The 12,166-nt window shown below is 36.4% G+C and overlaps 1 protein-coding gene across 2 annotated transcripts in view; it reads right to left on the minus strand.

Annotated features, from left to right (window-relative positions):
- Positions 1–3,842: 3,842 nt before the first annotated feature.
- Positions 3,843–12,166, minus strand: part of APLF (aprataxin and PNKP like factor) — a 91,830-nt gene continuing 83,506 nt past the window's right edge. Inside the window, exons 10-11 of one of the 2 annotated variants that reach the window (XM_087436643.1) lie at positions 7,784–7,811; positions 7,116–7,271 (exon numbers count right to left, since the gene is read on the minus strand). In XM_087436643.1, the coding sequence (XP_087292769.1) occupies positions 7,253–7,271; positions 7,784–7,811 (47 nt within the window). In that variant the 3' untranslated portion in view covers positions 7,116–7,252. Of the gene's footprint in view, positions 7,272–7,783; positions 7,812–12,166 lie in introns of both variants that reach the window. The other variant, XM_004435600.3, reaches the window with a different exon arrangement.

The raw sequence follows: 12,166 nt of genomic DNA on the forward strand, positions 1-12,166 counted from the left end.
AAGCGTGTACAGCTCTATTGTTTTGTATAGACATTTTGACAAGGTAGTCAAGTCTCCTGGTTGTTCTTGTTAAAAACATATTAATTTGCCTAGTGCATTTTTTTCTTCAAAGTGAATTTTAGAATTGCAAACTTGTAAATACTTTAGATTATAAAACTCTATAAAGAATCTATTTAAAATTTTAATTGAGATTGCACTAAATTGATAGATTAATTTAGGGAGAGTTTATATCTTTCTCTTTTTTCCCACTTTACTGAGGTATGATTAATAAAAATCGTATATATTTAAGGTAGACAGTGTGATCTGTTGATATATGTATACATTATGAGATGATTACCACAATCAAGCTAATTACCATGTATTTCCCATTGCATTTCTCTATCTAGAAATATGGTGTGCCTCCCCATGTACGGCAGTCTCTCCTGTCCTCTAAAGTTTTAATTCATTCCTTGTAAATACCCAGCGTCTAGCCCCATACTAGGAGCAGATCTCTGAATACTTTCCATTTCCTCTATAGCTATTGATCTATTCAGATTTTTTATATGTTTTAAAGTAAATTTAAGTAAATTATATTTTTATAGAAAGTCATTTATTTAGATTTACAAAGTTATTAGCATAAAGTTGTACATATTGTCTTACATCCATATTTTAGTTCTCTTTTTATTTCTAATATTGTCTTATTTTTGTTGCCAAGCATCTGTTTTATCAATGATTTCAGAGAATCTATTTTTGTCGTATTGATCAAGTCTACTGCTTTTTTTAATCTTTTATTTCAAGATTTTATTAATTCTGTCCTACTTTCCTTGGGATTATTTTGATGCTTTTGTCTAGCTTCTTGAGTAAAATTCTTAGTTCATTTATTTGTAATCTTTTTCCTAATATATACATTTAAGACTATATATTATTATCCTCCTCCAAGTACATCTTACTTGGTATGTAACATAACACTCTCACTGTTGCTTAATTCTAAATAGTTTACAATTTCAAACTAATTTCTTTTTTTCAGAAGAATGCTTTTAATCTCTTTGAGCTAGTTCAAAATTTTATATTGATTAATTTTTCCTATTCTTTGGTTGTTAATTTCCAATTTCATTACACCACAGGAAGTCTTCATCGTGGGCTGCACATATACAATGTTACCCATGGCATCTCATCTGAGAAAGTTCTCCGGCAGTGCAAATGTAATTGGCACCAATGTGAACTGCTAAGCACACCTAATGAAATTTAAAATCTCAGGAATAATGTGTGATGCTGGTGGAAGTACTGTACTTATAATTTTATGATTCACGGCTTTCCATCTTGTGTGCTTCCTGAGAAATGAAATATTAATCCCAAACTTCAGAATGACTAATTTTCCTTTGAGATGCCTTGCATTCTGCTTGATTTTCATTGCTGAGGCTGGACTAACTGCTCATCAGAGATACATGAAAGTGGGCTTATACTGCCTGCTTTTCCAGAAGCTCCCTTTCAACAGCATCTCATCCTTGATACCAGAAAATACAGTGTTTTGGGGGTTATAATAAATAGGCAAAGTGGTACTTCTGTCTAAATAGATTATTCAAAAGATCTAACAAAGCTACTTATACTCTGCTTCCTCGAGACCAGTGGTTCTCAACTAAGGTTATGCCTGGGAAACACTGGTGGACTTGGTTCTGATACTAATGGCCCATCTGAGAGATTCTGATTTCATAGGTCTGTGATGGAGCCCAGACCTGTTTAAAGAGCTTCACAGGTGACTCTGGTGCACACCTAGATTGAGAACCACTGTTCTAATAAATTTAGTTAAATTTAAAAATGTTAACAGAAGTACAAATATCCTCTCCTAAACATTCACAACATTCTAAACCTCCCACTCCACAGATTCCTTCTTTCTGTCTATAAGACATGCTCTGTTCTGATTGTAAAAACACAACACAAACAAACCTCAACCACTTTTGTTCATCTCTAAACTTCTCCAGAGTGATTGCAATCAATATCTTTATATTCTCTCCACTGTTTCTTCCTGAAAACCCTGAGATCTTGCTTCTGTCTATGCTACTTGTGAGATAATAGCAAATATATCTATCTTGGTCTCTGTCCCTGGTTCCTGGCACAGAGCACCTGAATCTCCCGTAATTTCCTAAGTGGTAAGAGCACTAGGAGCATCTTTTGTTCTAATGAGGTGACTCTGGGGGGATCCTGGATGGGGGCTGGTCACCAGACAGATGAAGCCATGATTAGAAGCTTGGAATTCTCAGCTCCACCCCCCATCCTCCAGAGGGAGAGGGGCTGGAAATAGAGTTAGTAATTGATCATGCCTATGTGAGGAAGCCCCCATAAAATCCCAATAGTACGGAGTTTGGAGAGCTTCCAGGTTAGTGAAGACATTCACATGCTGAGAGGGTGACGCACCCCAACTTCACGAGGACAGAAGCTCCTGCACCCGGGACCCTTCCACACCTCACCCCATGTATCTCTTCATCTGGCTGTTCATCTGTATCCTTTATCATATCCTTTAATAAACTGGTAACTGTGTTTCTGAGTTCTGTGAGCCGCTCCAGCAAATCATTCGAACCTGGGGGGGGGGCATGGGAACCTCCAATTTGTAGCCATATTGCACAGGAAGTTGTGGGTAACCTGAGGACCTAGTACTTGCGATTGACAACTGAAGTGGGGTGGGAGCAGTCTTGTGGGACTGAGCCCTTAACCTGTGGGATGTGACACTATCTCCAGGTACATTTCACTTAAAAATAACAATAAACCCGTTACACATCAACACGAGTAATATATTTTATGAAAAATAATTTTTTTTAATCGAGATGAGTGGCATTGCTTTACATTTTTGTAAATCTCTTTAATGTCTGGCTTAATAAAAGACAACTAGATTCTGATGTCTGCTCTCCTAGGTTATTTTGCTTGAAGTATATGGAGAAAATTAGGCCTTTCACAGATACGTAGTTGGAAAAGGTGTATTTTTACAGGCTTTTCAAATAATTGTGGATATTATTTTTAATGTCAACAAAATTAGACAAGCGGCAGCTTCTGAAAGGCTAGTTGCAATGTGTAATCTAAAACCATATCAATGACCTTTACACTCTGTTACATTAAGTTCCATTGGTCTATTTTACGCTTTGAATGGATCTTTTACCCATGCCTGATTTTGTAACATACACTGGTCATTTGGAAAATACTGGCTCACTGAGTTTTGCAGATCTTTCAAATGTTGACACATCTCATTATCTTATATCACCAACAATATCATCAGAACAGTTTTCAAAGTTTGGGGAAGCTATCAAGCTCACATTGACAGAAACAGGTTTTCCAAAATTCTAATTTTTGCTTGAAAGCTTAAGTTTTACAATTACAACAAATACTGTTGGGTGTTTTCCTAGAAAAACCGCTCACTGAGTTCATTTTTGTCTGCCAAATACTCAAGTTTGAATAACCATAGTATCTGCCAGTCATTCTTTCAAGTAAAAATTTTGTTCCATGAAAAAAATCTGCTAGTTCAGTTTGCAACTCAGTCATACAAAGGCTTTTCCTCAAGATTGAGACTGTCTTTCAATATGCAACAAGATGAGATATTTAAATTATACTCCAGCATTCCCTTCTCTGACTAGTCCCATTCTATCCATTATTTGGGAATTGCCTCACTGCCTTTGTAAGCTATTTGACTGGGGACCCCATGTCTTTTTCTTCCTTGTATCGTCTGTAGTATTCAGTAGTCACTGTTACTGAATGAATAAATATCCGATCTTTCCAAACAGATTGCAAACACATTGAAAACAGGGATTCTACACTATTCTTTGAATTGCCAGCAACTCAGACAGGATCTGGGGCACAACAGAGCACAACTGTGGTCGTTTATGATTAAAAAAAGTTTATTATGTACATTATATTAGGATGGCCAGTAATGATCACACCAATAATTACTCTTTATCACTTTTCTTTCAATCCTATCGTAGAGGCGTAGCTTCATAAGTTAGGTTTGCGGATTGGCAGGAAGGAACCACACACACAGGAAGGAACCATACACACACACACCCCCCATTACAGATTCCTACTCAAGAAAGAGAACTTAATGGGAACGAGCTGGTCTCCCAGAGCCGGGCTGGATGCTGCATGTTGGTGTGTGGTTTCTCCCTCCATGGAGTGTGCTGGTGACACTAAATTCTGCACAGATCAGTTGGAAGAAAGTCACTATCCATTTATTCTCAGCTTTACATCACCATTCTAGAAAAATTATGCTCACAATCTAACTGTTTTCATTACAATGAATGTCTACAACCATTAGGATCTTCTGGTTCTAGAAAGCAACATCTCCCAAGACCATCTTCAACCTGGGAGAAAAAGCAGAATCAATACTCATTGATTGAAAAAGCTTCACGTCTCCAGTTTCTCAAGGTCCCAAAAAACACACCTGCTCTCAAGAGGTCGACAAAAAGTATTTGCTTTTAGATTAAGCATATAGGTGAGGAACATATATGTGATCATTTTTACCATGATGGAGGAGGCTGGGATATAGTTTAAATTCCATGAACACTATGATAGGGAGAGTTGGCTCTTACCCACTGTTTAGGACAGCAGTTAATTAAAGGATCAAGTTTTTGTTAACATTGCCCTTGAGCCCACTGACAACCTAATGTCATCAGTTTTCCCTCTATTTTGGAAATCATGGATTTAAATATAGTCCAATCACAAGTGGCAAATTTTCATTACATTCTAGCCAATTAAGTTATATATTTATATATTTGTTATACTCAGAAGTGTCTTCAGATTGATTATGAAAGGCACATCAAACTATCCTTAAAAAACAGCTACCATGAGCTATCACATTACTACCAAGAAGAATATATTCTGATATTAAATGTTTTTTTCTTTCTAAACTTTCTTTCAAAAGGTGACTAGTGTCACCTTTTGCATACTTTTTTTATAACAGCTTTAAGATAAATAATTCATATACCATAAAATTCATCCTTTGAAAGTGTATAATTCAGTGGGTTTTTATAGGGTTGTGCAACCATCACCACTAGTTTAGAACACTGCTATTACTTCAAAAAGAAACTCTATACCCATTAGCAGTTACTCCCTATGCCCTCCTCCTCCAGCCCCTGGCAACTGCTAATCTACCTTCTGTCTCTATGGATTTGCCTATTTTAGACATTTCATGTAAATGAGTTCATTCAATATGTGGCCTTTTGTGTCTGGCTTCTTTCACTTAGCATATTTTCAAGGTTTATCCATGTTGTAGCATGTTTCAATACTTCAGCTCTTTTTATGGCCAAAAAATATTCCATTGTATAGATATACCACATTTTGTTTATCCATTCATCAGCTGATGGGCATTTAGGTGCTTCCACTTTTTGATGATTATGATGATGGTTCTATGGACACTGTGTAAAAGTTTTTATGTGGACATATGTTTTCAATTCCTTTGGGATATATCTACAAGTGGATAAGGAACACTTTAAGAATTAAGTCAGTACAGGGATGAAAATAAGTTCAAAGATTTTTTTCACAGGTGTGTCAAGCCCACAAGACTAAAGGGATATTAAAAGGGGAAAATGAGTTCCCAGATAACAACAGAGGCAAAGTCAGAACAATAGGTAATAATAATCTAGAGAAATATTCATCTTGTCCTTGCTGTAGTTTAGGAAATTTTAATATTATGCAATTACTTGGAAAGATATTTAAAAACGCTAAGATAAATATATATATATATTTATATAAATATAAATATCTTGTATCTTTTAAGATATAAATTTTTAGGTTCTCTTAGAATAGAAAATATTAGTCTTGAACAAGGACATTTGGTTTAGTTATTTATGATTTAAATACTGTAACTACTGCTCTGTATACACATACCCAACTGTTATTAAAGGTTCTAAACTATACTTCAAAAATTCTAAGTCACCTAAAATGAAGAGTAGTACAGGGCCTAAAGTAGTTTAAGAACAGAGATACAGAGATATACTTCATAAAACTGGAGAATAAGGGATTTCTTCTTGAAATAAAAGGCCAGAATGTTGAACATTGGCAGACAACTTGCCTCTTTCACCCAAGGACAAAAGAACTAATGTCCTTGGAGAAAATTATGGTTAAAGATAATTTCTAGGGGCCGGCCCAGTGGCGCAGGCAGTTAAGTGCGTGCGCTCTGCTGTGGTGGCCCAGGGTTCGCCGGTTCGGATCCTGGGCGCACACTGACGCACCCCTTGTCAGGCCATGCTGTGGTGGCGTCCCATATAAAGTGGAGGAAGATGGGCACAGATGTTAGCCCAGGGCCAGTCTTCCTCACATACACAAAAAATAATAATAATAATTTCATATTCTTAATGTAAAGATAGCACATTGAGAGTTAAAACAATCAGGCAGGACTTTAGTTTGAAAAAGAAACTGTCACATTCTTTGAGTTTTTCTACCTTTAAACTCATACAGTAAATTACGGACGTGGGACACAAAAGAACATTCCCTGCATGGTGAACATTTCCCTCCTGTAGTCTAGTTGAATCTATTTTCAGTATCCATTTGGTACTAATTTCCTCAAGTTTCAAAGAATAAAAGTAGTAGATGAACTTGCAAAGCTCACATCTAGGATACTATAATAGCCACTCTATGATGGTTGTCATTTTTTAAAGCCTGGATCTGCTTGAAGAATTACTTCGACAGTAATGAAAGAGACATGCTTTCCCACCCATGATGCAATTGCCTGGTTATACTTGCATAGTATTTTATAAAGACAGAATCTTTGGAAAAAAGACCAAGGTTTTGTGCAACCTATGGCTTTTACTTTTTATTATCAACACACAAAGTACATGAAAAATATCAATTATTTCTCTTTAACTCTCTGTCTGCTTCCTATTTCCAGGTGCTTTTAAATAGGATAGAAAAAGCATAGCAACAAAACAAATTCCATCCACTACACTGAAGGTTGACATTTCAATGTTTCATTTGCAAAGAGTCAATAGAAAAGTCATAACTATAAAAAGAAGGAAAACAATTATTGCTTAAGTGCCTCCTTAGTACCTGAATTCTTTTTCCATAAAGAGAGAGTAAATGTGAGCCATATATTATTATTGCAGAAAAGAGTTACTTTTTTCTTTTCATAAACTTTTTTGCTTCTTTCAAAAGATCTTCCATATCTTCCTTCTCTTGGTCTTCATTTTCTGGTTCCCAGTCAGAATCTTCATCTGTTGGCTCAAATTCTTCTTCCTCATCATCTAGAAAGCTGTCATTCAGGTCGTACTCATTGGGTTGCCCAACGGTATCATCATCTTCACCTGAAATGCTTCTCACTGAAAAATGGAAGTTTGGTACACATCAGCCACTTCTCAACCTGGGACTGGAGAGCTGTAACTGCAAAATGTCTTACTCCAGCAAGAAGAACTAATTTTACTTAATACATATCTAACCACTACAAATTTCTAGAAAGGGACTGAAATGACCATTTATTATTCATTATTCTAACTTTTCCCACCATGAGGCTCCTGAGACTAAAATGTCCCGTGAGATACATAGTAATGGCCCCTTAATAATATCATAATCATATTCATGCTACCCTACCTTCTGGGGTGGTAGAATGTATTTTTGTCCCAGTTATTCACTGTCCCTCCCTCTGATATGATTCCATTTCCCCACCCCCACTGACATCAGATTTGGCCAAAGACATGTGAGTGGAGGTAGTGTGTGCCGCTCCCAAGGAAGAGCTTTGCTGGGGTTCTGCTATTGCCATTTCCCCTCTGTGACGAGAACAGCTTGTCCCAGATAGGGGCTGATCTTTCAGGCTGGATCCAGGATGAGAACGCACCTGGCATGGGGCCACAGCTCACAAGCAGCTGTAATGTGAAGGAGAAATACACCTATTTATTGTTGTAAAGCACTGAAATTTGGGGATTATTTGTTATCACAGCAAACCTAGCACAATCTGCTTGATACACGAGGGTTATGATCAAATGAGAAGATAAGAATTTATGCACCTTGGAAAATTTAGTTTTATAGATCTAAGATATTCTTACAGTTCATGTTTCAATAAGACTAGGATTACTATGGTAACACCCATTAGAATTTATGGATTTCTAAATAATATTATAATGCTAGAATTCTTCTGTCTCCAAATTCATTTCTTCCCTCATCTCACTCTGTTTTATTTCCTTTCCACAGTGAGCAACAGAGTTGGTTTAAAATAAGGCACTGAGAGACTCCAGGATGCTGTGGAGCATTTAAGAAACAAGTAGGAAGATTCTACCTGGAAATCTTCTGAACGGCAGAGGACAATGTCTGTGATGAACAGCAAATGTATAGGTCAAAAATTTTAATGTCTGTACTTTTGTATATGCTTTAGTTAACTTCTTCCTAAAATGTTCACATGTAATAGATAGATATAACTTAAATGACAATCAAGTAATTTGATGGGGAAAAAAAGAGAATGATGACAAAGGAAGTAATTTATCTGTCCTCTTAACTCCCATAGCCCAGTAAATTTGTATTTTTCTTAATATAACTACTCATCCCAGAGAGGATTTGACATAGTTTATAATAACAATAATTAGGTAATAAAAAAATACAAATAAAAGTAGAATCTAAGCACACAAAAAGCAGAATATAAATATGTCAACCTCAATTTTTAACATAATTATTATAAATTGAGCATCAAATTCCTCCCCGAGTTTCTTGGTAGCCAAGGCTGAAAAGGCTACATAATAACTCACGCAATCTTCATTAGCATAAGGAACACCAGTTCCTTCAGGGAAATCCTGCATTATATTTATTTGTATACATATCTTTTCTTCTGTAAGTATCTTGACGGCATGTTTTATGTCTAGCTAATCTCAATTTCCCAGATAACTTTTATGATGGAATACATTTAAAAAACATTTAGAGGGTAGTTTGCAGATGGGAAGGGAGTGAGGAAGAAAGAACATCAATATCTCTATTCTTGTCCACTTTGCTCTTGGAAGTATCTCATACATATAACTAATGTCGTCTCAACAAAACGTTTCCTTTCAGATTCAGAATTATTTTTAGAGATTTACAAGAAAAATAAACATAAAGCTGAAACAACTTTAGGTTCTCCTACTTTATTGGCTGCTCTTTCTCGGTCTCCTTTGCTGGATCTTCCTCATCTTCCCAATCTCTAAATTTTGGAGTGCCCCAAGTTTTAGCTGGGACCTTTTCTCTAACACATTCTTTAGATGATTCCATCCAGTCTTATATCCTAAATTCCCAAATTTATTTCTGAAGCACTGACCAACGCCTGAATTCCAGACTCATTTATCTGCCTGCCTATGTATTCTCTCTGCTTGGAATGAGTAACAGGCATCTGAAATGTAACATTTCCAGAACACAACTCTTGAGTTGTTTGGCAAGAAACCTTGGAGTCATCTTGGATATCCCCCACTGAAAACCCAATATCCAATAGGTCAAGGATCCTATGGGCTCCACCATCAAAATATATCCACCACTTCTCACCACATCCACTCCAATACCCTGGTCCAAATACCAGCGTCTTCTCCCTGGCCTATTCCAACACCCTCCTAACTGGTTTCCCTGTTTCCTCTCTAGCCTATTCTCCACAAAGAAGACAGAGAACCTTCCAATCTTTCTATCTCACTCTGAATAATATCTGAAGTCCTTACTTGTACGTCTTGGCCTTCAAGACCCTATACAACGGACCATTTGCTAGCTTTTCTGATCTCATCTGTCATTCTCTACTAACTCTCTGTTCCAATTCCACCCTCTCTTTGCTGCTCCTTGAACAGTCCACGCAGGTTCATCTCCAGGGCTTTTGAAGGCACTATTCCCATTGCCTCGCATACTCTTCCTTTGGATAATCACCTGGCTTGCTCTCTCCTTCAAGCCTCTGTTCTAATGTCAAATTATCAGAGTCCTCCTTTTACTATCTTCTCTGAAATAGCACCCCCTCCCCATATACACACCCTTGCCATTCTGTCCTCTTTATACGGTTTTATTTTTCTTCTTAGCTGTTCTCATCACATCATATAATTGTTTACACGTGCACTGCCCACCTTTGTAAATTCTACAGGTGCAGGGCATTGTCTCTATGGTATCCTCAGCTCCTACAATGGTGCCTAACGCGTAGAAGGCACTTAATATATACACTTGTTGAACATATATGAATGGATGAACAACCAAACCATTTGTAAATCAAGGGGCTTTAAGCCTCAATGAACCCTGGAAATCTTTAGCAACTTGTTGGGCAGGCTCATTTGTTGAAACAATAAGGCCAGAGTAATCAGAAGATTCCCATTTGTTTCCTCAAAAAATTGTTTTATCTATCAAATCATCATTTACATTCAATGTTTACATTTACACATTCACATTCTTTTAATAGGAGATACAGAATCTAACAAAACCATCCGTAACAGAACTCGATGTAGCTGGTAGTCAAATTTCATCCACTTTATTTCACATGGACAGACATTGTAACTGTGCTTTAAGTGAAAACATCTGAAGAGCCAAAGTCATGTCAAGGGCAAAGTCAGCTCTAGAATTCAGCTCTATGTCCTCTGTTAGTGGCGCCATGTCAACACTTCTTAACAGGATTTTAAATGCTGACGTGATTATCTTTGTGGAATCAATTAATTAATGGACCCTCTTGTAGCAAATTCAATTAGTGACTTTAAATATTTCACAATAAAAATGCCATCTAGATGGGAGTTTATCTTTTTTTTTTTTAATTTCTGAAGGTGTTTTTAGAGAAATAACAGTTTCTGCCTTTCAGTGTAACTGGGCCATAGAGATAATGAGCCTCTATTTACTTGGAAAATGCTGTGAATCAGTGCACTTGTTGATCTAAATTATTACATGATTTCCTGAACCATGAGAACAATCTCAGGAAGCAGGGTTCTGAAATAAGTATGACTAGCACCTAACCTAGGAATGAAATGCCTGTCTTTACCACAACAGTTAGTAAGTTTTGATGCAAAAGGGATACAAGAAAACTGAAAGCAAGAACAAAATCCCATGCATGTACGCTCTAACTGGGCAAACTGAAGCAGACAGCACGGTATCTAAATATCTGGATTTAAAGTGATGAAACTAGTCAAGTTCACATACACCTTGCTATAGCACTGTTGCTATACAAATTTCAAAGAAAACTTCTCATCCAAGGAAGCTTGCTGGTTAGAGAACCAGGCAACTCAGTCATGAGGAGTCACAACACAGAAGATCCCAGGCCAACACTCCGTTGCACAGAAATGCCATGGTTGGTGAAAAGCTTACTGAAGCACAAAAATAATAACAGGAAACATAGCAGTAGCTATTTAATTTTTTTAATCAATAGCAAAAAATAATTTTTTGTAGTTTTATTTTTTGTGGTTGTAACTTCCAATTCCAACAGAATTAAATAGTATGTCATTTTTAAAACATTAAGAGCCTACAGCATTTTCTTACATTACAAGTAGCTTATTTGAAATATAATTGTTGAGTATGTCTGAGAAATCGGAAGTGAGTTTGTTTCTTCCAAATCAAGGTGAACTTGGAAGAAATCATTTTTTCCCTATCTTCACCCAGAACGCTTATACGTTTCTTGCTGCTAGTTATTGCTGCTTTTATGTGGTTGTCCATCCCTCTCAACGCAACAAAAAGTCTTTTAAAAACAGCATGGTTTAAAAGAAAGACGATAGACTAGCAGGGTAGAAATCTAAAGATCAGTGTTAGAAACAAGCCCAAGACAATGAAGAAGTCACTTAACTTAATGGAATTTATTTTTTTATCTACGAATCAAAAGATGTTGATTAAATGATCTCAAAGATCCTTTCTAACTCCAAAGTTCTAATTTTAAGGCAGAGCAGGAATTTTCATTTTCTCTACAAATCAGTGAAGTAACATAAAATGCGGGGACGGGTTGACAGCTTGACTACCTGAAGGCAGCACAAGAGAAATAAGCTGTCATTTAATTTTTAAAAACTAATGGGTAACAGTGGACTACCATGATGATGAAAAATAACTTTTAGAAAAAGTAATAAACTCTTTAACATGTTTAAAACAACATGTTATTAACTATTTGGTAGTAGGATGAGGAATTTGTAATATCAGAATGACAATTCTGAAATTTTAACTAACATTTCCTTTACAATTTAAAATTTCACTGTCTATTCTTATCGCAAGAACAAAGTCTGCAGAGCTACTGAAGAGTACACTGTGCCACCAGCGTGTTGGAAAAATGGTG

This window comes from Ceratotherium simum, chromosome 11 (genome assembly GCF_057802395.1).
Source record: "Ceratotherium simum simum isolate JZ-2026a chromosome 11, ASM5780239v1, whole genome shotgun sequence".
Taxonomy (NCBI): domain Eukaryota; kingdom Metazoa; phylum Chordata; class Mammalia; order Perissodactyla; family Rhinocerotidae; genus Ceratotherium; species Ceratotherium simum.